The following is a 25,086-nucleotide window of genomic DNA, read 5'->3' on the forward strand; positions in this document are numbered from 1 at the left end:
ACCGGTACGTTATTGTACTATGCAAGTCAAATTACGCTATGAACGCTGCCGCACCCTGCATTACACTAGTATAAAATAACGAATTCAGCCCTTTTTGTTTCGATTTGGTACTATTTTTCAGCCCACTCCAGAGCTAGGACTGTGGCAACACTGCCTTCACCTGAACCTGAACCTGAGGTATATCAAGAACTCTGTTATAATCGTTTCACAACCTGAATATTATATTCCAAATAAAAATATTATTATTTATATGTTATTCTAACGTTAGTAAATAATTAAATTAGATAAAATATTGAATATTTTGTACTTCAAAATATTGGGGGGACGTGTCCCCCCGCCAGACGCCCGTGTTGCTTCTCATCTGAAAACAGGTCAGTAGTTTATCAGTGCAGCAGGTTTACGCTTTGAACATACGATATCGACTGCTTTGCTGATAAATCGGGAGAACAAACTAAATTGGCAAACGTTTCTTCAAATGTTTTCTTTTAACATATGTTAGGTTTGTTTTAACGATTTTTTAAATTTTGAATTAGGTGAAAATTTGTGCGCGAAAGAAGCAACTTGTGCTTCTACTTTTACTTTTTCAGTACTCATAAAAATAAGTCAATTAATATTAATTTCATTTCGAACTTACCCTTAATCTTAAAACTTTACTTTTTTATGAATGACAATAAATGACAAAATCAGTTTTTCATCAGAATCTATATCAGTTCTTAAAATTGTGTCTGTTGAAAAATATATGTATAGTTTTCTTCTTACTATTGTTCTTATTTCTAATTACATTATGTAGATGGCACTCTACGGAATATGATTGTCAATTGTTTCACGAAGGAGCTTGTGGGAAACTACGTAGCCATTGCTGTGTAAAAAGAAATAACTGCAGACACCATTTTGTGTGTGAAATATATTAATTTATTTCGTGAAGAAGTAGTATGGCCATCAAAAAAGAAGAAAATCATTTATAATAGGCTCCATTGGAAAGCTTTGGCGCCATTTTTCCGAAATGGAAGAAGACCGAACATCGGAATCTGTCGTAATACCGGACATTTCCGAACCCCTCACGAATGAATCCGAGGAACATGGAACTCTAACTTCGGAACAACATCAGTCGGTTGCTCCTGTTGCAGTTTCAGTGTCATCGGTGCCAGTTTCTCTTCCTGTGGGATCATTAATAGGGGTTGCAGGTGGAGGAGCAACTTTTAATGTTATAACACCCGACCAGTTGCAAGTGCGTTATCAGGTACTGGGTCACTCCTATTCATTTTAGTATTTCAGTCTTTTCGTATAAATTCGGTAGTTTTCCCGAAAATTTTAGCCCTAGCCGAATCTATTTTTAAACACTTGTTGTAGTAAGATGCATTTAATATGCATTCGATGTGTTTTCTTCAGAAAAGTTCGCAGCTTCTGTTCAATGGCCGTAGTTGCTGTAACGTATCCTTGTGTATCAATCACGAAGCTTACAGCTCAATGTAAAGCCATTTGCCACGTTGTATGATTCTTCCTGAGGATTAATCATTATTATTTGTTTTTGATCATTCAATCGTAAATTTTATCTAAAGTAATAGTTGCTTACGAATGTTTAAGGGAAAATGTATAACGAAAAGACTTAATTGTCATTTCAGTCCATTGGTAACTGATTCGGTTCAATGTGAAATTTCGATTCAGCATCACTTTTTACTATTACGCACGAATTGAATGCCAAATAATACGTAGTTTCTATTTGCCTTGTACAGGTGGGACTAATATTGACGTATATCTTTCCATACGGATCTTTCTGCGTTTAATTACAGAATTGACAGTATAGCTTTGAATATACCTAGGAAATGGTGTACCATGGTTTTACTGAAGCAGTTCCTTTGTTGTCGTACATATGATTAATTCTGCAAGAAATTGGGTGCATATTTGCAATCCGGATCGGCAGGGTTCTAGAACACAGGTCCCCTTCGCATTTAGCTACAATAAAGACAGAAAAGGACGTGCCCTGCGAGGCTCTAACCTGGCTTCACTCGCGGCATTGATTCCGAAGTTGGGCTTCTGATACTTTTCGAGCAAAATCCTGATAAAAGCTATTAAAATAATAATTTTTCAATTCTTACGTTCTTAACTGACTTTAGGGTTCCTTTCGTTAGATCGTGAGGCAGGGGAGAGGTTAGGTTAGGTTTGGACATACAATAGAGGTACCCTTGGACATCCGAACAAAGTTTACTATTTAATTCACACAGTATTGCCGAGCGAGCGTTAGCGAGTGAAGGCCGGTTAGAGCCCCGCAGGGCACGTTGTTTTCAGTCCATTACTGCTCAATGGGAAGGGGGACCAGTAGTCTAGAACCTTGCCGTACAGAAAGGAATCAACCTAGCCACTAACCTATATGGAGGACCTCAGTTCTAGATCCTTCCCATCTGGATCCATATATAAATTGATTATATGTTTATTGCTTCAGGGAATCTACTCTTAGTACCTTTAAATGTTTTTGATAGTTGATTCATTTCTGCATGCAGGTTCAGTTTAAGAGAGCTTAACCATTATAGATATAAATGCAGAAATAATTGGTCAACAATTAATATTCGCCTATGAAATCACTTTTATCTCTACAAGGTATACTCACGGACATTTGTGCTGTATTGCCGGACCACGCGAAAGTCAAAAAAGGTACCATAAAGTACTACATTTGGATAGATTGCAGTACGTTGTTAGGCTAAACTAGGTAAGGTTCAGTTTCAAGTCAGTTACCCGGAAAACTGAGGCGTGTAAACTTCTACAATTTTAAATAGAAAATTACCATTTGCGTATAAATACGGCGTCCACATGTGAGACAAAAACTACATTGCAAAAGCACAAACCAACCTGTGCTAGGTTGGCGCTAAATGCTATCAAACAGAGTCAGAGTAGGGTGAAGTTGTTGTGCCTGCACGGGGGTGCGTCCGAAGGTAGACGACGGTGGATATGCCCATGAGCGAAGGTAGCGAAAACGGGTGAATTTTGGCAGTGATGCGAGTTTCAATAGCACTTGTCATAGTTTCATACAAGTAACGCTTCACTCAACAGTACACTGTGTTTTTCACACAATTTCAACAACTGACGCTTGTTTGTATTATACTAAAATATTAAACTTAGACTCGATATGTCACAGTCTTGCCATATACACACTATTTCCACACTGCATTTCTCGCCACTAAGTCATAACAAGTGTATCTCACCGCCAAATAGTCCCTTCTTCCTTATAGAGTGCCATTTACATCATCAAAAACAGCCTACAACAACTATATTCTTAACTTCAACTGTTCCCCTCACCTGACTTTCACTCATTCTTCCTCACAAACCAAAATACATTCCCCAATTCTCCCGGTGCATTTCCAAAAATTGTTTCGGCGATACAGCACTTAAACCCACTCACGATTTGCTTGATGATTTGCATTTCGAACTGCGGGTAAGAGTACCGTGCGCCGAAGGCACCTGGCGGAGCCAGGTGATGGAGGGTAGGTGATGATGGGCCAACGTCAAAGGCTTTTCTCATAGACATTTGAGCGTAACTTTCTATGTTTGATGTACACAATGCACATAAACCTAAACAAATACGCAAAGAAAGGAAGTAGGAAAATAAATACTTATGGTTTATTTTAATACTTCCTGTGGAGTGTATTTTGTTACTTTACGAGATTCTTTACCTCGCGTATACTTATTTGGTTGCGCATCATAATTTAACACATTGCCTTCAGTACTGTACTTCACTACTTAAATGTTTCCTTATGAGGAGTCTGCTTAAAGCAATTCAGTTTCGTTAATCTATCTCTACGTTATTACTCATATCTCAGGTAACCTATTTTGATTACTGACTTACTGCTGTATTAAAATATTACGTACTCATCTTGTAGATCTTAAAAATATATGGATCCAAATTGTAAATCTGCGCCAGAAATCCTATGTTGAATCAAGTGTAGGTAAAAAATACTTCAGCTTGACAAGGAAACTGAAGTGTAATCATTCAAATCTGCACAGTTGTTAACAGAACACTAGATTTGATGATTTTTGCAAATAAGGAAAAACGTGGAACAGTTGCAGATTATGGCAAACATGGTTCAGTATGCCGATTGACTGCTCTTGATTAGAAGTGATTTGATTACGTCATTGATTAAAACATTCCTATATATGTGACATTTAAAGCTTCCGGCAAAACTGAATCAGTTATGTAATTATAACCTGTATGGTATACATCTGCTTTAATATTGACGAATAGTGTGTGTGTTATATAATGCATTACGTGTTGATTATGTTTGGAGTTGACCGTTCCGTTTGAGCACAGAGATGAGAATTACTTTCAATGAAATCCGAACTTCTACTGGCCTTTTTTCAACAACTAAGCATTAAGAGGAATAAGGTGAAATTGGGAAAACAAAAATATGTGAAGTTCTTGAGGGCCGCGGTGGCTCAGTGGTAGTGTTCACCTCTCGTGTATGGGGTTCCGGGTTCGACCCCAGCTCCCGCCAAGTGAAATTTGTGGTTGGCAAACACTGTGTGAGTGTTTTTTGTCGGTGTTCTTCCGTTTCCTACCACTTTCTTAATTCCACCATTTCATTCATTTCTCATCATCACCGGCTCCTTTAGCCTAACCGGCATAACCGTGGGACGCAATACTAAGATTTTATTTCATATGTAACGTTTCGGATAATAAGAACGAACTCAAAATTTTGAGTTCGTACTTAGTATCCAGAACGCCCCATACATTCTTATTTTTTTTAGGCTAAAAAGACTAATGATATTTTTTTTCTTCCACCGGGGATCGAACCCAGGACCATGTGCTAGTCACTAGATCAGCGAGGAGGGTTTTATTATTATTCGGAAGGAAGTAACCCTTCAGTCCTCTGCTGGGGTACCTAAAACTAAGTACCCGTGTGAAAGAATTTTTCACTTTCCTGTTATTCCCGTTTTGTCGTTTAATAGGGATCTTCATAGAGGAAAAGCGGAAAGAAAGGCAAGAAATAAGTTTTTGCTATAAATTAATAATCTCAAGAATGAGTTTCACAAGATTATTACTGTGGCCCCACCTGGCATCCGGGTGGGGACACTCGATCGAAAAAATGTAACCGCTTTTTCAGGGCAGCCACCTGGTATTCTTTTCCTGGGTTTCCTTCATTCACACCATGCGAATGCCGGGATAGTACTTAACATAATAGTGCCAGGCCTCTTTCTTCCTTCCCTTTCCCCCGATAGTGTGCTCGCTGAGGGACGTCATTCCTCGTGTACGTGACGGGCTAAATGGCACAGATGCTGACAGCCCAGAAATCTGATTCCTAATCCTAAAGATGGTTACTTCCGGTTTCAGTATTCAGTTTTTAGTAGTTTCGAAGTGAATTTTAATTTTGCGCTGTGAAACGGAACTTATTTGTTTGAACGAGAATTTTCTGAGTTTCCCAAGACTGGTCTTGAAAGCTAGCTCATAAAATTACAAGGGAATTAGCGGAATCGGACTAGGTGTTGGTAGTACATGTTGAATGAATTACAGTTCTAGGAATGAAGTATTAGTACTGTGACAATTTTATTTTGCAGAATGGCGAGCTGAAGGCAACTCACATTGTAATCCAAGATGTCGCTACTGGAACAGCCGATGCGTGTGCAACACCAGCGACTCCTACAACACCAACGACACCACTCGGCCTTCGCGAATGTGCTAACACCTGGAGCGAATCAGTGCATTTACCAGTTCTTCCAGTACGATGCAAGGTAAGTGTCAACACAAGAACATATTCTTACCTTTCAAAGTACCCTTGTAGCGAAGTTGTGCAACGCTATGCGACGATCATTTCAAATGTCTGTCCGTCTCTCTTCAGGTTCATATTTAGCAGTTTTCCAACTTGGAGGGCTTGGAGAGCGAGCATAGGACCAAAAAATGCTGCGTGTTTGATATTTTGCCTTTATAGAATGGGAGCGTAAGGTGTGTAAGGTCTACAAAGGGGCCTCCGGTTAACAAGGTTGAGAACCATTGATGTAGAGAAATAGAGATATCCCTTTGTCTTAACATATTATGTTGATAATGCACTTAGTGCTCACTCAAAACTATTTAGGAGGTTATGCACTAAATACCATAGTGAGAAAATACACAAACAATACCAAAATATAAAACTATTAACATGAACGTCTTATCCAATGGAAGTTTTCTAGAAGTAAACGTTGACTCATTCACTGTCTTCAAGAAGCACAATTGGGTATGATTTATATACTCTGAAACTTTCCGATGGCAGCCTCAAGACTTGCTTGCTTGTGATATGTTACTATACCTCTACAATTGATTCATATACATATTATCAGGGTATTCGCCTTTTTACTTGCCTGTTTTGACCATACTTACATTACAGACAGCGATTTTTTAAAAATAAGTAATAGGACAAAGAAGAGCAAGGTTGAGTATATTTTGTTTTGCTGAAGGGTAACTCTTCAAGGGGCTTAATTTGACAAGTTTTAATCTGCATTCTCCAGTATTGATATAAGTTAATTTTATCTAAGAGATACTTATAATGTTCGATTTAACATCTTTCAGTATAACAGTTGGTTGGCATCTGAGAGAGGCGGATTCAGTATAATGAACTATTTTATGGTTGTAGTCGTGCATCTTTTATTGTACGAGGTAGGCCCGTTGTTACAACGGCTAGTCTTCATTCAGAAAAGGCGTATTGTCCAAACATTTGAGAGTCGGAGTATTAGCTTTTGTATCCGTCATTGAATTCTAGTACCTGCTGCTGGAACCACGTTTTAACTTCGTTCTTGACCTCTTCATCGTCATGGAAGTGTTGCTCAGCAAAGTGTTTCTTCAAATGTTTCCACAAACTGAAACAAATACTTTAATATTCGCTGGGCGCTTATCTTCTACATGAAGAAAATATGACAGAACGCACTTTACATTTGGCGGGATTCTGAAACTTGGCAGCCATTGTAACCACATGCTACTGTTATTACATTAGACTTCCTGTAGTAATAGGAATCAAAGGAACACCTGCGAGACGGAAGCGGAAGGGTGACAGTGAAAGCCAGTTTAGCCAGCTTACACGCGCAAATACTTGTCCACCTAGAGGATAATAACTTTTATATTACGGATAAGCCTCGTACCGTAATGATTTTAAAAAAAATGTCCCTTATAAAAGACATTTATATTTTTAATGAACTACATTGCATTTAATTTTTCAATTCCAGAACACCAGTGCAGAATTACACAAGGCAAAGTTTGGTTCTGGAGGTCGAGGACGATGTATTAAACACCAAGGCGATTGGTACACACCAAGTGAGTTCGAAGCCTTATGTGGACGGGCATCCAGTAAGGATTGGAAACGCAGTATTAGGTAAGAGATGATCTGGATATAACATTGCTTATTGGGTTGGCGCGATTGAAGTGTCCGTGATGTTTCACTTTCAAAGGCCAAGAAATGAAAACAAAATATCTGGTTTGTCAGTCTCCCGTTGCAGCCCCCGAAAGCAGTCTGAAAATGTGATGCGAAGAAGTTGCCAACAACTCGGTCGTTAGGGAATTTCTTCTCTGGCAAGAAGTATTCGAGAACGTAAATAGTAAGAGACGCCGGGGTGGATGAGGAAGAGTTCCATAGGTAACTCGTGCAGTCTACGCCGTCCTTTGAGCGACATGTAGCCGTTAATTGTACAGTATGACGCTACCATTATAGGTGAATGGTTAGGTGTATTTTTGAGGGTGCATTTCATTGAATTTAACAGTTGTAGCAATGCAGAGTGATGGTTTCACGTTGTCAGAGAAAGACATGATGGATCATCGGCCTCCCTCCCACACAGTGGTGATTTCAGATTTCCCCAAGACGAGACTTTACGATACACAGAAAGTGGAGAGTAGTACTGCATTACTTATGACGCAAATTAGGAGCGATAGAATATGTTCCCCAACAAGAATTTTATAGCTTCGGGTTTCTCCCTGAAATCATAATTGCACCTACCTTGGCCATTATACCTGTAACACCACCTTCTGCGAGTGATTTTGGAAACAGTCTTGGTCTTTGATTACGATTACTTTGCTGATAAGTTTCAATTATCGTAACGGATCCATTTGTCATCAGAAGTTGACAGTCTGGTGCGGGAAATGTTCCTGATTATTTCCTACACTCAGAGAACTACATATCTCCAGATAGCGATCTACATCGTCCGGGGTCTCATTAATACAATTTCTTTACCTACCGGTAGCATGGAATCGCTGTGCGACAATAGTATGTTATATGCCTCGATCATATGAATTGCACACACTTTTGAGATCTCTGAATTCTTAGAACATATTGCTCCGTGGTTCTGAGGTGTGTATTTTTTTTAATGTTTTATCGCCTGCACGAAATATGATAAACCAACTGCAAATAGTACTTTCGTTCATCACTCCTATCCTAAATCCATTGTTTTCCGCAGCTAGTACAGAATGTCCCAGTTTAAACTAGTAGAGGACCTCCCATTATACATTTTCACACGACCTTGACTGTGCACCCCAGCCTGTTTTCCGAACGTTTACGGAGTTTGTGACGACGTGCGCGTGATCTAGGTTCATCTGTTGTTTGCGGTACAGAAGGATGCTTTCCCACCAGACGTAATATTGGTACAAAATTTAAACTTTTTATGTTAGTTTAGAACCTCCAGGGACATTTATAAATAATGGTCCACCCTCCTTTCTTTAGAAACGCTCCTGTAACTTGTAAACTAATACAAAGAGAGGGCGAGTTGAAATTTTGCAGGAAACAAACATCAGGAAGGGGGCATTGCCTGACATACTCTGCAATACCACCAGATTAGCAGTGTTGCCAACGCAAAATGAACTTTTTTTTCAAATGGCACTACGTCAGATTGTTGAACATTTTAAAATTTACATGTAAAGCGAAAACTTAAAATTATCAATATCACACGTGTTATTAAGTGTTAGAAGGGATCCTCAGCGCCATAAATATCCAAATTTAGCAGCCCTCTACAATAGTAATAGCGCAGGTGAGATGAACATGGCAGTGCGCATCCAAAGTAGTTTGTTGTTGGATGCTATGGCCATGACATGACGAATTTTCAGTAAGTAGATAATCATGCGTTAGGAGTGACCAAAATGTTCCTCAGTTTCACACCTTGCGGCCCGGTGCACTGGCGCACTATCGTCCTGGAAAATTTGTTAGTTGGTTACCCGAAGTCCATAAGGGGTCAGGCATTGGTTGCCAAGTATTTAACCTTTAGAGGACTGTTGTCTTTCATACAGAGACAGCAGTTTAAACCTCTGTAGCTCAGCTCCTAATTAACCTAGAGGGATTATTTAAGTGTCAATCTCTTCAGAAAGGATAAAATTTTCCAATGGTGTGCATTACATCATTTGGGGAGAGGGTACCGAGGGGGAGGGGAAGTGGAGAAAAGTTAGGTATTTTGTTTCCCCTCCCCTACTTTGAATTCGAGGGGTCACTCCCCCCCCAAAGGGATACAAGCATAAAAATTGATATCAATGAGATAAACGAACGTACTAATAGTGATACCCTCTATATGGCTCTTGGGCTTGCGAGGGGTTGAATGAGGAAGGTATTAAATTTACATTTATTTTCAGTGTATTTTTTTCTAAACAAAGTAAACCCATATATATTAGTCTCATGTTGGCAGCCCTAGCGACGCCCCTAATGGTCAAGGATATGAACGATACCACGTTAGAAAACTTATGGAAAGATTGCAACAAGGTAACTTTTGTGCCCCACTGTTCCAAAGATATGGAAGAAGAAGAAAAAGAAAGTAAAAAGATAGAAGAAAAACACATGTTTTTTGACGTTTCTGGAACTCTGGCAATACTGATCATTGTCCTACGCAAGAAAAAATAATGCTCCCACGGAAGGCAGACATTGGGTGCAATCATATAAAAAATTAAGGGTATAGGTTCAATAGCAAAGGGAAAAAAATTCGTAACTTCGCAATTACATGTTACGTTTTATATATTTTTCGATGGATTGTGGTCGACCCCAGTTTGGCAGCTCTAGCGACACTCCTAATTGTCCCAGGGACATGAACGATACCTAGTTGGAAAGCTTATAGAACAAAGATTCCAACGAGGTACTTTTGTGCCCTCCTTTTCCCGTACGTATGTTATGGGTACGACCCATGATAGTGTTGCCAGGATCCGAAGAAAGTCAAAAGTTTTTTTTTTTTTTTTTTTTTTTTAATCGTGTTTTATGGGTTTGTCACGGGGGTAGCACAGATTTTACCTCGTGGAAATGTGTGTTCCATAACCTTTTCAACAATGTATAGTTCATGTCTCTCGGATAATAATAAAGAAAACCTGAAACTCGTTTGTTTTTAAAGTATGAAATGAGAAGGTTTTAGCAGAAGGCATAGAACATGCCCTTTCAAAACTGTCATGGACTAATCCTGTTCTAGAAAACACTGTTTCATAACTTATATGAAAGATTCATTTCTCCATCCATTACTTCACTGAGATGGGTGGAGGATACTACAAAGGGAGCATTTTTTTTTTCTTTTCTTCAAGAAATTCATGATGAAGTATTAAATGAGAAGGCAGCACATGAATTTCCTTATGCGCCTTCAGGGAGAAAAATAATCAATAATATTCTCTAAGCAATGATGATGATTAATAACTATTGTTCAAATTACAGAACCACCTCACCGTTATTTAAAAAGGGTTGAAGTATGTAAATATATGTAGTAACGAAGGTGTGTACTAGTAGTCCTACTTACTTCTACGTTTTCACCAAACAATTCTGCTTTTTTATCATTAAAAATCGCTTGGATTTCTGGAATAAATTTTTCACAGTTTAGCGTTCTTTTTTCCGTTTCTTAAATAATACTGTAATTTCATTTTACAGATTTGGCGGTAGGAGTTTGCAAACTTTGATTGATGAAGGCATCTTGACTCCACATGCTACAAGTTGTACGTGTTCGGCGTGTTGTGATGATGAGAGTGCGGTTAGTAGCTTTCTTAGCTTTTTTAGTTGCCTATATTCTTACTAATAATTTAGTAGTACAGGTTCTTGATAGTAAATTACGTTGAATGTGTTATTTTGTGTCAGGCCATTTAGTTTAGTTAGGAACGCAAAATTTGGGCAAAACACTTTTGTCACGGAATCAAAGGATAATAAAGAACTTTTTGAACTATGTACTCCTAAACTAAGAGACACAAAACTTGGCTTTTTGAACTCCGTTAAAAATAAGCGAAACGTTGAAAATTCTGCTCCTAAATAAGACAATTTTTATAATATTCTAATTTCCGATTTTATATTTCGAACATGCTTAATTGGAGGATGTGCTTCAGTTGGAATCTGAAATATAGTATATGAAATCTTCATTGGAAATAAGTGGACATGAGTTTTATTAGTTTCGTTTCTAACAAAGATTGGTGTAATATTAATATTGGTGACACTGAGAAGCTATATAGAATTAAAATAAACATCGAAAAGTCGAAAATCATGAGAATATCCTGTGAAAATGCGCTCTTACAGGTCAGAGTAGAACAAAGAGAACTTGGAGAGGTCGGTCATTTTAAGTATCTGGAAAGTATTTTGATGAGAGACGGTTACTGCACCAAAGAGATAAGGTTAAGAATAGCCATAGCCAAAGAAGCATTCAACAAGAAAAGATCACTCTTAACTAGCAGGCTTAATATTATAGTAAGGAAGAAGTTGGTCTAGTGCTATATATGGAGTATTGGACTTATGGTTCAGTGACGTGGACATTACGGAAGTTAAGGAAGAGATATTTAATAGAGCTTCGAAATTTGGTGTTGCGGGAAGATGGGGAAGATAAAAATGGACAGAGAGCAACAATGTAAAGATGTTTTAAAACAGAAGAGGACGCTTCTAGCCAGCATGCTTCATAGGAAAGCCAGTTTGATTGGACACATCTTGCGAAGAAATTCTTCTTCACACCATCATAGAAGGAAAGCGAGGAATAGGAAGAAGAAAATCACGAGTGATCGAGGATTTTAAAAATAAAAGAAAATATTGGAAGTTAAAAGAGGAAGCTGAAAATTGTGTTGGCATGACGTTTCTCAAATCAGGGGTTCGCACATCTGTTTGTATGTAGCGTTTACATTAAACCATATGGGAATGTAAATATAAAACTATGAACATAACCCAACTATTTTTCAATATCATTGGATTTACTGGCCGAATAATTTTGAAATTATTTATTCCAATTAAAGAAATCTAATTTTTAAAAGATTATAATACTAAGATGATATAAATTTATATTATTTAGATATCAACAAGGCCAAAAGAAGGGGCAGTCACTTCCTAAAAACTCAAGAGTGATAAAAGAAAGTAAAGAGTGAGGATTATCTCACTACTACCGTATTGCCTTTCATCGGCCACATCTCTGGCAAACTCAGCAGAATACTTCCAAGACATGGTGTAAAGCAGCAGTCTGCAACAGCCGGCCCGCGGGCCAGCCTGTCCGGTCTTCCGGCGTGCTGGTCAGTTATTGAAAACAATAATTATTATAATTTTTCTTTTTTACCTGTTAAGAGAACTGGAAATTTTCCATCGATCACACAGTGCGAAACGTAGTAACGCCCTGAAGACAAGCACCTGGCAAGTGCAGGTACTTGGGGGAAATTTCCCTCGGTATAAGGATTGCTAGAGGTGCCGACAAAGTTCTAAATACATTATTCTGCTCCTCTTTAGTGAGTAAATATTTTGGTTACCAGTATAACAGTTGTGTAATTGTGATGTAAATTACGATGAACATGTTCCATCATTTAATACTATACTATTCAATTATAAAAATGATATACCTACAGTGAGGCCCGCAACACCATTTAGTGCTCTGTGATTGACCCACCCACTGTTACAAGTTGCACACCCCTGGTGTAAAGTTATTAATGAACTTCCAGCCAACATCACATCGTTATTCAAACCAGTGAAAGACGACCTTCACCTGCTCACTCCTAGTGTGTATGGTATACCATGTGAATGTGGCAGATCATACATAGGGAAAACTGGACATACCGTAGAACATCGATTAAAAGAACACAACAGCTACATAAGACTTCATCAACCCGAAAAATCAGGACTAGCAGAGCATAGCTTAGAGCTGGGCAACAGAATTGATTTTACAAATACCACCATAGTAGCCAAGTGCAGCAATTTTTGGAACAGAACAATAAAGGAAGCCATAGCTATCTCACGTGAAAGGAAGTCTCATTAAATACAATGGGTTTTAACTCAGCGTTATATGGTCGGCCCTTTTCAGGAACAAAAGACACATTGAACAAAACAATTTCTTGGAGCTACAACAGCAGCCAGTCAGGAGCCAGCATTTCCTGCAGTCAATCACAAACCCCCATTTATACCCTACACCTAAATAGTCGCTATGTATACATGCCAACATCTCCAGTCTCATCACAATCCTTAAAGATGAATGCAACGACTACATTCGAAACGTCGGATGTCAATACCTTAACCGAGAACACTTACTAAAATTATTTAGAAAGATTTTCTAAATATGTGCATTTTAATGGGTAACAAAATTGGATCATTAGTATCACTATGCCCATATATAGGGTGTTTAATAAGTAATGGTCATAAATTAAACTGTAGATAGTACACGCCAAAACTAACAAAAAAGTCTTAATAAACATGTGTCCGCAAACGCTTCGTAACGGAGATAGGGGCTGTCGAAAGTGTGGGAAAATGCAGTTTAGAGACGAATATCTCAAAAAGTATGAATCGGACAGAGGGCGGTCCAATGAATGACTATCGAAGTCAGACCTGCGCTACGCAGAAATGCATGGTTGATAACTCTGCAATGCGCACGCAAGGGATTCCTCAAAGAACGGAAGGATTCCCGGAAAATTGTCCAAGGAAAGGGGGCTCGAGATGAACATCGAGGGCGAGTCTATCCACCAGTAATTCATAAGTCGTGATACCAGGTCGAAAGCTCGAAAAGATACAAAATGACGGACAATGTTTACGTACCGTGTGTGGTTGTATAACCAACAGGAAATGAGAGAGGCAATCGAAGAAAGGTGGTGGTGCATGTTATGAACTACTTCAGAGCACATTCCTAAGAAGAATGCCCATGTACAGAGTAGTCCTTTACCGTACCAATATCAAGGTAAAACAAACAATGCGCGAAAATGAATGGAATGGCCGAAAGGAACACTGGTAGAACATGCAAGCCAGCTGGAAATACTGAATCGGGGTTGCAACAGACGTTGAGCTCACCTTAGGTGCAAGATGTTACGGGTTCAAATCCGCTGAAGTGCCCTGTGAGTGCAGTGGTTCTGATCCCAGATGTTCCAAATCGTAGGTCCCGTCCTTCGAAGCTCCTAAGCTCGTTTAAAGCAACAATAACTCAATCAATCGAGCACCTGTAGGTTGCTCATTATTTGGTTCATCCCCTGCGAATCCACATGCAATAGTGGAGGTAGGACATCAGCGTAGGTTTTCCTTAAACGTGTGCGTAGGGCTATTAGGTGATCAGCTGATAGGACCATCCTTTCTGCCTAATACATTAACTGGGATCTCATATTTGCGATTTCTCCAACATGATTTGCCGCTTCTACTCGAAGATATACCTCTCGATAGGCATCAGCGACTGTGGTTTATGCATGATGGAGCATCAGCACATTTCCTTAACAGTGTCAGAACGTTTACATGCCTGATTCGGACGAAAGTGGATAGGACGTGGGGGTCCTATTGCTTGGCCATCGCGCTCTCCGGACTTAAATCCTTTAGATTTCTTTCTCTGGGGCCATGTGAAATCGCAAGTTTATTCTACCCCTCTTGAAACATTAGAAGACCTTCAGACCTTCGAGAAAGGGTGGAACAATGCCGACATATTCAACAGAATGCCGACATGTTATCACGAGTACGTGGATCTTTGCGAAGACGGGTACGAGCATGCATTCACATGAATTGACGACACTTCCAACATTTACTTTAATGATAGAGGTAAGTTAATTTCTTATGCGTCTCTTCTGTGGTTACACATCTGGGTATTTACTATTTACTTTATGATTAATATTGTACACATCACCAACATGACGATCTGTTTGTTGATATGGACAAACACGACATGTCCATCATTTTTTGCTTGTTGTAATACACTTACGCGTTCAACATGTGGAATGTTTCAGATTCGCCTCCCATATACTCGAATGTTGTCATGCATTTCCCATTGCAATCCAGTTTGCGGATATTCGTTACGTTAACTGCTTAGCACAAACTGCTTCATCAGTGCCTTGCATACCATTTCATTTACCTAAGTGCTGCTACACTTGTACGTATGCATTTGAGATATGCATTTTTTGATATATTCGTCTCTAAACTTCATTTTCCCACATTTTCGGCAGCTGCTATCTCCGTTACGAAGCGTTTGCGGACACATGTTTACTAAGACTTTTTTGTTAGTTTTGGCGTGTACTATCTACGGTTTAATTTGTGACCATTACTTATTAAACACCCTGTATAAACTAGTCTGATCACAACACTACAAAGTGACGTAAACGAAAACTTCGAAAGACTGAATAAATATTAACATACGAAATTTTCAATAAATTATGCTAATATTAAAAGAAATTAACCTGTAGAAAAAAATAATAAAAAATGAGATTTCTACGGTCTTCATACTCATACGTTCTAACTTCTATTATGGTTGAGTGATTTGTTTCCTCTACTAGGCTGTCCGTACTAGCCTTATACGTAACTTCTATGTTGATGCACATGAACAATCCCTTAAACATAAGTTTTGACCTTCCGTTATTTTGCACGTCTTAAAAAACTTCCTGATTACCCTTTTGTTCTTGAAGCGGGTGATCGCTTTCGTCGGTGTGCGATACGTCCTGTTTTCAGACCCTTTGAGATGTGTGCATTAATCCTTGTGGATAAATTGGCTGTTGCTGTGCCGGATTTGTATCCCTTAGGGTTTCTTACTGTTCCGCATGGCAGATAAATTATCCTATCATGTCATTTCAGTTGGCCTGTTCGCGTAAGTCTACCACTACTGATACCAATATCAACAAGAGTTTCGCTCTGTTACATAACTGTTGACATTTCGCATGTTTATAAGGATGGCTTGAGACAAGATAGCACTGTTAGCTGTGCATTTATGCTTAGTCATGGCTTCTATGGGTTCCACCTCTTTCTTTACTTCCATCTTGAGTACTGAGCTGCTTGCTATTCTTCAAGCGTTAGATTACGCTGTTACCCATGTTGTTGTGTGTTTTCTGATCCTGTCTCACTCCAAAAGGGTTCTTACCAGCTTTACTAGTGTTTACACACAACACTCTAGTTCAGTGTATTCTGGTGAAAACCATTCTGTATTTGCTGCTGATTCCATTCTACAAGTTTGTTGGATCCCAATCCTGTTGGTATTTCTAGTAATGAGCAGGCGGATTCTGCAGCAAAAGATGATAAAATACAGGTCATCATGGTATTGAACTCCTGACAACCCAGCCATGTTCTGATCTTCAAGCAGTGTTCGCTGCTCGTGTTGCAACAGTGACAGTTGAATTGGAACCTAGTGCTGAAAAATATCGCATTTAACCTAGCTTGGGAGTTTGGCTCTCTAGTTGGCGACCGTCTTGTCGAGAATATACTTACCTGCCTACAGATTGGACATAGCAATCTCACGCATGCATATCTTTTACATGAGATGGCAGCTCCGAATTGTACCTTTTGTGGCTCATTCTTGTCAGTTCATCTCGTCGATTGCTCAGCTTTGGCTCTGCTCGGCTTCGACTGCGTTACAACATTCTACTCTACCTGAAATTACTACTTGGATGACGTACATTTTATTCCTCGAGTCATGAGGTTTTTACAGAACATCCAAATTTTGCTGCGATTTAATTTTTGTGTATGAATAGCTTTACTCATATTTTCCTTAAATTATTAGTAGTTATTATATTTTTTTTAATTGCTATTCGATTCGCTTTACCTTAGTGTGTGTGTTACATTATTTCTTCATGGCCTTTTATTTCCTCATACACGGTTCTATTTCTGCTACTCAGGGCCGAACCCCGTGTACACATCACGCTGAGCCTCGGCAAAGAGTAACCTGTCGTTGTTTTAACTATCATCCTCTTTTCCTCTGTGTGTGTGATCCGACTTTCTATTATCTTCATTGACATTTGTCTGTCGTTTTGTACTTGTTTCGTTGTGCTCCTGTTCTTAGGAGTTTTAATTATTCGGATATTTTCTTGCGTAATTTTGATTATGGTTCCGAACGAATGCAAAAAGTTCTTGCTGTTGGTGGACCCATATGATTGCTTACTCTTACTTGAACCGTTGTTTCCGGTTTGCTATATTGATGTATTAACTACTGCACTACCTAGTTTGCTCCTTGAACAGCCATACACTTTTGTCTTGAAAAGCCACTATGACTCAATGGTAAAATGCTCACTTCTGGTGCATAGATTCCCTGGTTCGATCGCAGCTCTCGTCAAGAGGACAAACGCAGTATTCATGAATTTTCTTGGAGATCTCCCGTTTCTTCTCACCTTCTTATTCCAGCATTTCATTCATTATCATCATCAGTCTCCCTTAACCTCGGTGCGTAATCGTGGAACGTTAAATTTCACGTTAAACTAGAAATTTCATTATCAGTTTTGAAGTCGGTACTCAATTTTTGTGAACACGTGGATAATATAAACTCCTTTTGTGTATAAATATCGCAGTATCTACATTACAGAACTCCTCTCATAGTGAATTACAATTGGAGGAAATAACGGATTTTAAATCAGACCAACTCCTCTATAGATAACAACCACTGGGATCCTCAAGCTCAAAGGGAATTGTTTTAGTTCATGTAGTCTGTGGTTGAGCAGACTTCAAGAGTGATAGAATGTATGATTGTTCAGAGAGCGGACTGGTTAACCCTTTGGGGATCTTATAGTACATTTTGTACCATACGCGTTTTTCATGGTACATTGCGTTATTTCTCTTCTATTTGAGCTTTTTCGACCGTTTTTTTTTTTTTTCCAAGTCCAGAGACATTGTAGAAAACATTACAAATGGTTTCAGACCGTCCTGCGTCCAGACATGGGAGGTGATGACGTCATAATCTTAAAATGTATTTTTTTCCCTTTTTAAGCCTATGTTCATTATTTTTGGCGGGCTTATTTTTGAACGTAGAAGATTGAAATTTTGCACAAACATTCAGTCCACCGAGTAGTATTTACCAGATTTTTTGTTCCGATGTCAGTGCTAAAATAGGGGAAAAACCAGAGGGGAAAAGGGGTAAAAAAGGGATATTTTTACCCCAAAAATCCCGTTTGTCGTCATTTTCCCGCCTCACATACATGATAGGACCACGTGCGTCATACCGTCTGAAAGGCCGTTCCATTCTGAGGAGAATGACGGTCGAATTATTATTCTAGGGTAATTAGGGATGTCTCAAGGATTTTTTGAAAAATATACTTCTATATAGGGAAAAATGGGGCATTGTCGGTATATATATTCTTTGGCGGGTTTATTTTTGAACGTAGAAGATTGAAATTTTGCACAAACATTCAGTCCACCGAGTAGTGTTTACCAGATTTTTTGTTCTGATGTCAGTGTTAAAACAGGGGGGAACCAGAGGGGCAAAGGGTTAAAAAAAAGGGTTTTTTATCCCAAAAATCACGTTTTTCGTCATTTTCCGCCTCACATACAAGATAGGACCACGTGAGTCATACCATCTGAAAGGCCGTTCCATTCTGAAGAGAACGACGGTCGAATTATTATTCTAGGGTAATTAGGGCCGTCTCAGTGAATTTTTGTCCAAATATACTTCTGTATAGGGTAAAAGTGGGGCATGGTAGGGAAATTTTTTCTGGCGGGCCTATTTTCTCACGTAGAAGATTGAAATTTTGCGCAAACATTCAGTCCACCGAGTAGTATTTGCCAGAAGTTTTTTTCCGATTTCGGCGTAAAAACGGTGGGGGGGGGGTCCAGAGGGGCAAAAGTTGAAAAAAGGGAAATTTTGCCCAAAAAATCCCTTTTTTCAGGAATTTCCCGCCTTAGATACATGATGGAGACATGTGAATGGTACCGCCTGAAAGACAGTTCTATTCTGAAGAGAATGATTGGCGGATTATAGTCCTAGGGTAATTAGGGATGTCTCAGGAATTTTTTCCCCTGAGATCATAGTGTTTTATGGTGATATAGAGCATTGTAGGAATTTTTGATAAAAATTCTCCCGCCCTTACTATTCAAGATAGAAACTTGAAATTTGGCACACACATTCATTATACCAAGTACTATTTATCAGATTTTTTTAGATGGCTATGATCTCACAGGGGGGGGTCCAGGGGGGCCAAAGTTAGAGAAAAAAAAATTTTCCCTCCGAAGTTTTCACTTTGATATTTTTCCCGCTTCCGGTATATGGTATGAGCATGCAAGTGGTACCATTTGAAAGCCAGCTCTATTCTGAAGAGAATGAGGTATGAACCATGATCCTAGGATAAATAGTGACGATGCAGTAGCTGCTTGACTGAAAGTCTCAAAAATAGCCTAAAATGCCAAGAGCTCCTAAGGGTTAACACATCAGCATGGGTTCGACTCGCGATCCAGCATGCATTTTTTCACTCTGTATATCATTGAATTCGGACGGATAGAGAATTTTTGGGATATAAAAGCACTTTATTTCCTCACATAATTTAACATACATAATAGCAAGAGGAGTTGTATTTAATGGTCTGAACCAGGTACTGTGTACATCAGCGAAGTAGACGGAGTGCGTAACTCTTATGTGTAAAATTTTGTACTATCACTTTTAACATTAGAGAAAGTAAAAGTAAAAATCTACAAAAAGTATAATTCTACATGTTGTATCGTATGAATATGAAAATTTGTCGCTGACTTACGGAGAGGTAAAGTTTTCAACAACTACATTCTTTGCGGGGATAAATTACACTTGTGAAAAGACAGATGGGTGAATGGAAGAAATAACGTAATCGGGAATTCATAATAGCTAAGGTTACCGAATATCATAACGAGTATTTAATATTGATATGTCACGTTGTATCTACGTATGCATAGGAAAATCACGTAAGGTATAGAATTGTGATCGAGAAGTCATTAGGAAAGAGACTGTCGACGTAGACTAAGACGGTGGAAGGATAATATAAAGCATCTTCGGAAGTTGATTAAAATAATTCACACTAAATTGTCTTGTCACGTAAAATTTGTGGGGATATTTTTTTTCCCTGATGACTATTACCTTCATTCCGTTTTTTTTTTTTTTTTTTTATTGTTATAAAGTGGAATTAACTGTTATTTTGTAAACATTTTAGGCTGGACCTATTAGGTTGTTCACGCCCTACAAACGCCGCAAGAGAAAGGATACAAGTGATGGAGAACTTGGATCACGGAAGTTGAAAAGGGTTGCATCAAAGGATGTTGGTAGCAACGGGGAAGATAGTGACGGAGGTACAGTGATTTTACGATGTGTTTGGAATGTTATTTTATTTTCAGTTTATTATAAGTAGAATGTATGTGTGTGTGTGTGTGTGTGTTCCGCTTGACGTTTAAATTTAATTTTGAAAAATTAGTTTAGTCCTTCGTGTGTTGGAAGTATTATGTAAAGTTTCTTCGAAGGCTCTTCTTGTGTATGTGCCTATTGTGTATTTTGTTTGTAGTTCAGCATATTTGGATTTTTCAGTTTACTACTCATTTAATGTATAATCGGTGTAATATTAAAACTATAAAAGTACGTGGAGTGTCATGTTTGAGAAAGGTTTTTATTTATTTATTTATTTTTTATATAACACTAAAATTTGCTGAATACACACTTAACTATGTATTCTTATTGCGGCTTGTTGATCCCTGGAACAAAATAAATAGTTCCTGTTAACAAAAATCGTGTATATAGCAACTAATTTATTTTCAAGTGTCACGTTAAACAAGTATTTTTTACGTGTTCATAAAAATTTGACGTGAAAATCTTCGTGTTTTTAAGACTAGAAACAAAATTGGGAGGTTCGAGGCAATATGGCGTCCGGATATAAAAAGCTGTCTCACTCATGTTTAATACAATGTTTTATTTAATGCAAGCGATGTTTTTAGATTCTTTTTATTTTGGATACAAACTTTAAAGTGTATAGAGATCTCTGGCGTCACTACTTTTCTTATTTACAATAATTTTACTCCATAACCTTGTTTAACACAGGTGAATTCGGGTTCTATGTCTGCGCAATTTTGGTTACGACTCCAGTCGTGATCACGTCTTTTAGTGCAAACCAATTATTGTTTAATACAATTTCATTATCTTATAACAATTAATAATGCAGTAATCGACCTGACAAATAAGGCTGCGACATTGCTTTTAAACCACAAATGTGGTTATAAGACAAGAAAAGACTAAATTAACAGAAATTCGCTAAAAAGAAACAACAAAGTTTTTCTTGATGCACAAATAAGGATATTCATCACCGGATACAGAAGTTATTTTTTATTCATTATATAAGATGAGACCTACAGTTTAAAGTGGAATCTGAACCATGGAATGCAGTTCATTCTCTTTTACCAGAAATCAAACCCGGAACCTCGTATGTCAGATGCACACACAGTAGTCAGGACTTTTCACCATTTTTGATGCTTTTAGTGTATTCTCTACTTGGTCGCTAAAAGATGCGCTTTTTGAAATGATTATGAATTTTATAATTTGATAGATAGTGTGTGTAAATATTTAATGGATACCTGTGATATGACTTTATTAATTGTCTATAATTTCTTGTATTCAACAATAAATTTAGTGAAATTATTCCTTGGAAGTGTATTTATATAGATTTTGGTGGTGAAAGAATGCATGTTACAAAAGCAGGAATTACCGTACATTATGTTGAAAATTGTATTTAGTTTATAAAAGTTGCATGAAAATGTGAGGAAATAATTATGAAGTCTTACATTCAAACGAATTGTTCAAAATCATTTACTCATAAAAGCTGTAGGGCTCATTGAAAAATCAAAATAACCTCTTACCTTTTTGTTTGAGGGAGAATCGAATGAAAATTGCAAAAGTTTTTGATATATATATATATATATATATATATATATATATATATATATATATATATATATATATATATATATATATAAATATACACTAGGGTTTTAGAAATTTGCATACACAGTTCTTGACATTTTCCGAGCTGGTAGTACGAAGCAATGTCGATAGATGGAGTTGGAGCTGAGTAACAGCTGATTCAATATTGCGACACCACAACGCAGTTGCACCGTGGAGGAACAACGTGGAGTTATTAGATTTTTTTTTTAAAGTGAAGGTGTGAACCATAAAATGAAGACGAAGTATGGGGATGCCTGTTTGTCACAGCGGTAAGTCTTGAGTGGTGCAAGAATTTCACAGAAGTAAAACTTGGACTGATGCTCCCTGTCCAGGTCAGGCTCATCGAATTGTGGCAGAAGTCTATAGCCGCAGCAGGTCGGGTTATTCAGAAAAACGGGCGCGTCACCCTGAGAGAAATGGCTTCCTTGCAGAATGAGCTTCGGTTCAGTCCCAACATATAGTGTATGACGAACTCCGCTACAGAAAATTGTCCGCCTGGCGCCAGGTGAATTCCTCGACACCTGACGCAGGAACTGAAAGATCATCGGGTTCACACATGTCAAGACGTTATGAAGAGGAGGATGAAGATTTTCTTGCTCACATTTTCACCGGGAATGGAAGTCCGGTGCACCATTTTCAACCGGAGACAAATCGTGCAAGCAAAGAATGACCACATTCTTCTTCGCCGCAACCAAGGAAGTTTCGCAACCAGCCCTCTGCAGGGAAAGTCATGTTGGCTTTATTCTGGAATAAGAGTGGTCCTGTTTTGAACACTACATGCCCCCACATACACAGTGACTAGAGATACGATTTTTTTGTGACACGCGAAAACGCGAAATGTATCAGTTTTGTATGAAAATGTTGTGTATCTTAAATATATTTTTTACTATTTGTTATTCCATAAAACGCTTGCGATTAAACGCGAAATTCTGTAGAATTAGCGAAATTTGCAACAAGTCTCGATATTCCACGAAATTTACGGAAAAGTTCATTTTCGGCGCTTTTACGATTTATTCATGACCATTATTTCTCCCTTCTGCACACTTGACTGTGAGTAAACGCTACTAGTTCGTCATTTGTCTATCACAGTGAAATATGGGATTGCTTGGCGTCAGCCCTCCCTCACAGTGTCTGTTTCCTTGGCTGCAGCGAGTGTGGTCCCAGATTTGCCTCGTGTACTTCTGAACGGCAAAGCAACCGGTGCAAAAGAATTTAAAGATCATGGTTACTACGTTTTTGATGCATGTCAAAAAATAGTTATGTGTAAATTTTGTAATATTGGACTGCCTGAAGGCGACGATTAATGTGTGAAGCACAATGAAAGCGAAAATCACAAAAAGTTGTTGTTTTGTGTTACCGACAAAAGAACAAATTTAACACCAGAAAACATTGAAACAATGCTTACATGTTATTTGCATAAGTAAACTGAACACTAAAGTTACTTTTTTCTATTAATGTTCTGTGTGCTTTTTTAAATCTTTAGATGATACTTTTATTCAGTGAGGATTCTTAGTTTTTTTTTGTTAAAAACTCATATTGTTTTATATACTCATGTATGAACTTATATCATGATTGATGAGAGGGAATTAAGGTTAAATAAAAGGTAACTAATTGTAATTGCCAAGGAAAATAGTGTTCTTACATTGAATTTTTATTCACCGATTTTGTCCCGCTTTACGCATAGTTTTATAACGAAATTACGAATTTTTATTTACCACAATTTACAAATTTTTATTTAGTTTCTCTGACAATGACTAGTGCCATCTACACCGACATTCTAGAGAACCGTTTGAAACTAGCAACGCACAGAGCGAAGGAAATTGCTGAGTGCAAGTGTTTTGCTTCAACATAATAACGCCCGTCCTCATTATGCTCGTGCAACCATGAAAACCATCGACTATTCATGCTTCAAATGCCTCCCATATCCGCAATACTCACCAGATTTGACACCATCAGATTTTCACGTCATTGGTCCACTAGAGGAGAACCTTGGAGGCCAGAATTTCATGTCGGATGAAGACGTGCAGTCGGCGGTGTGTGGGTAACTACAGTGTCAACCAGAAGAATTTTTCTTACGCGGTATCGAAGCACTTCCTATCCTGTGGTGTAAGCACATCTATATAAAAATATAGAAGCAGACATCCTCCCTGCAGTAAAATAGTGGGGGGGGAATACTTTCGGTTTTCATTTGATTCTCCCTCTTATATTTAAATAGATATAGAAGTAAGGGATTCTTTCCATTGTTCAGTAAATAGTTTTATGGTTTACTTTTTTGTTGAACACTGTATATTACGTGCTAAACCCTTAAACACACATAAAGAGGGAAATGTGGATATCTTGATGTTTAAGTTGTTAACCCATTGTTTGCATATAGTCCAAAACTCCTCTTACTCTGTTAGATTCTGTGAAAACTGAAGATGAGGCATGGAGGAGTTCTGGAACCACTACTTACGTGCAGAGAGCGTTGACCGATGGGATGATCGTTACAACTAATACTGTTCCAGCCACAGCAGCTCCCACCGTCGTGTCTGCCTCGCAACCTGCAGTAACTACTGAACAGACACTCCAAGTCACAGAATACCAGCCTGTGGTCGCCACCAGCCAATCAGATGCATTTAAGAAATTGGAGGAGGTTAGTAAGATAAGAATAAATCTAATTTTCCCTATTAACTTTCGAAAGTGATGTATAGTATTAGTTCATTCCTGTTCGTTTCGTAAATATTTTAATGTTCTTTACCAGTTTTATCAGTAAGTTATAAAAACTGTGAATCGGAAAAGGCTATTTGATATGATACAATGTGATAAGTCCTTTAACAATTACATGATTTAAGAACACAGTAAAATCTTATCCATAATATTTGCGTGAGGTAGCTATCCGTGTATATTCAATGAGAAAAATACTTGTCATTCGTCTGTCAAAGAACTATTAGTTTAATGTTCTGCTGGAAGTTACTGATAGTGTTTTAATTATCACCATAAACTAATAGAGACAGTGGATTTGAGTTTTATGTCTTCAAGATTTATCTACGAGCTTCCGTGCAAACTACACATTTCTCCCACTGTTTTTGACCTGTCGAACAC

The 25,086-nt window shown here is 38.2% G+C and overlaps 1 protein-coding gene across 1 annotated transcript in view; it reads left to right on the top strand.

The window, feature by feature from the left end:
• Positions 1–812: 812 nt before the first annotated feature.
• The window catches only part of Deaf1 (deformed epidermal autoregulatory factor 1), a 41,525-nt gene continuing 17,251 nt past the window's right edge, over positions 813–25,086 (top strand). The window contains exons 1-6 of the mRNA XM_081727760.1: positions 813–1,240; positions 5,545–5,718; positions 7,183–7,328; positions 10,827–10,926; positions 20,234–20,369; positions 24,405–24,637. Coding sequence (XP_081583886.1) covers positions 1,004–1,240; positions 5,545–5,718; positions 7,183–7,328; positions 10,827–10,926; positions 20,234–20,369; positions 24,405–24,637 — 1,026 coding nt within the window. The 5' untranslated portion in view covers positions 813–1,003. The remainder of the gene's footprint in view (positions 1,241–5,544; positions 5,719–7,182; positions 7,329–10,826; positions 10,927–20,233; positions 20,370–24,404; positions 24,638–25,086) is intronic.

Source organism: Thermobia domestica, chromosome 10 (assembly GCF_964235325.1).
Source record: "Thermobia domestica chromosome 10, izTheDome1.hap1.1, whole genome shotgun sequence".
NCBI lineage: Eukaryota > Metazoa > Arthropoda > Insecta > Zygentoma > Lepismatidae > Thermobia > Thermobia domestica.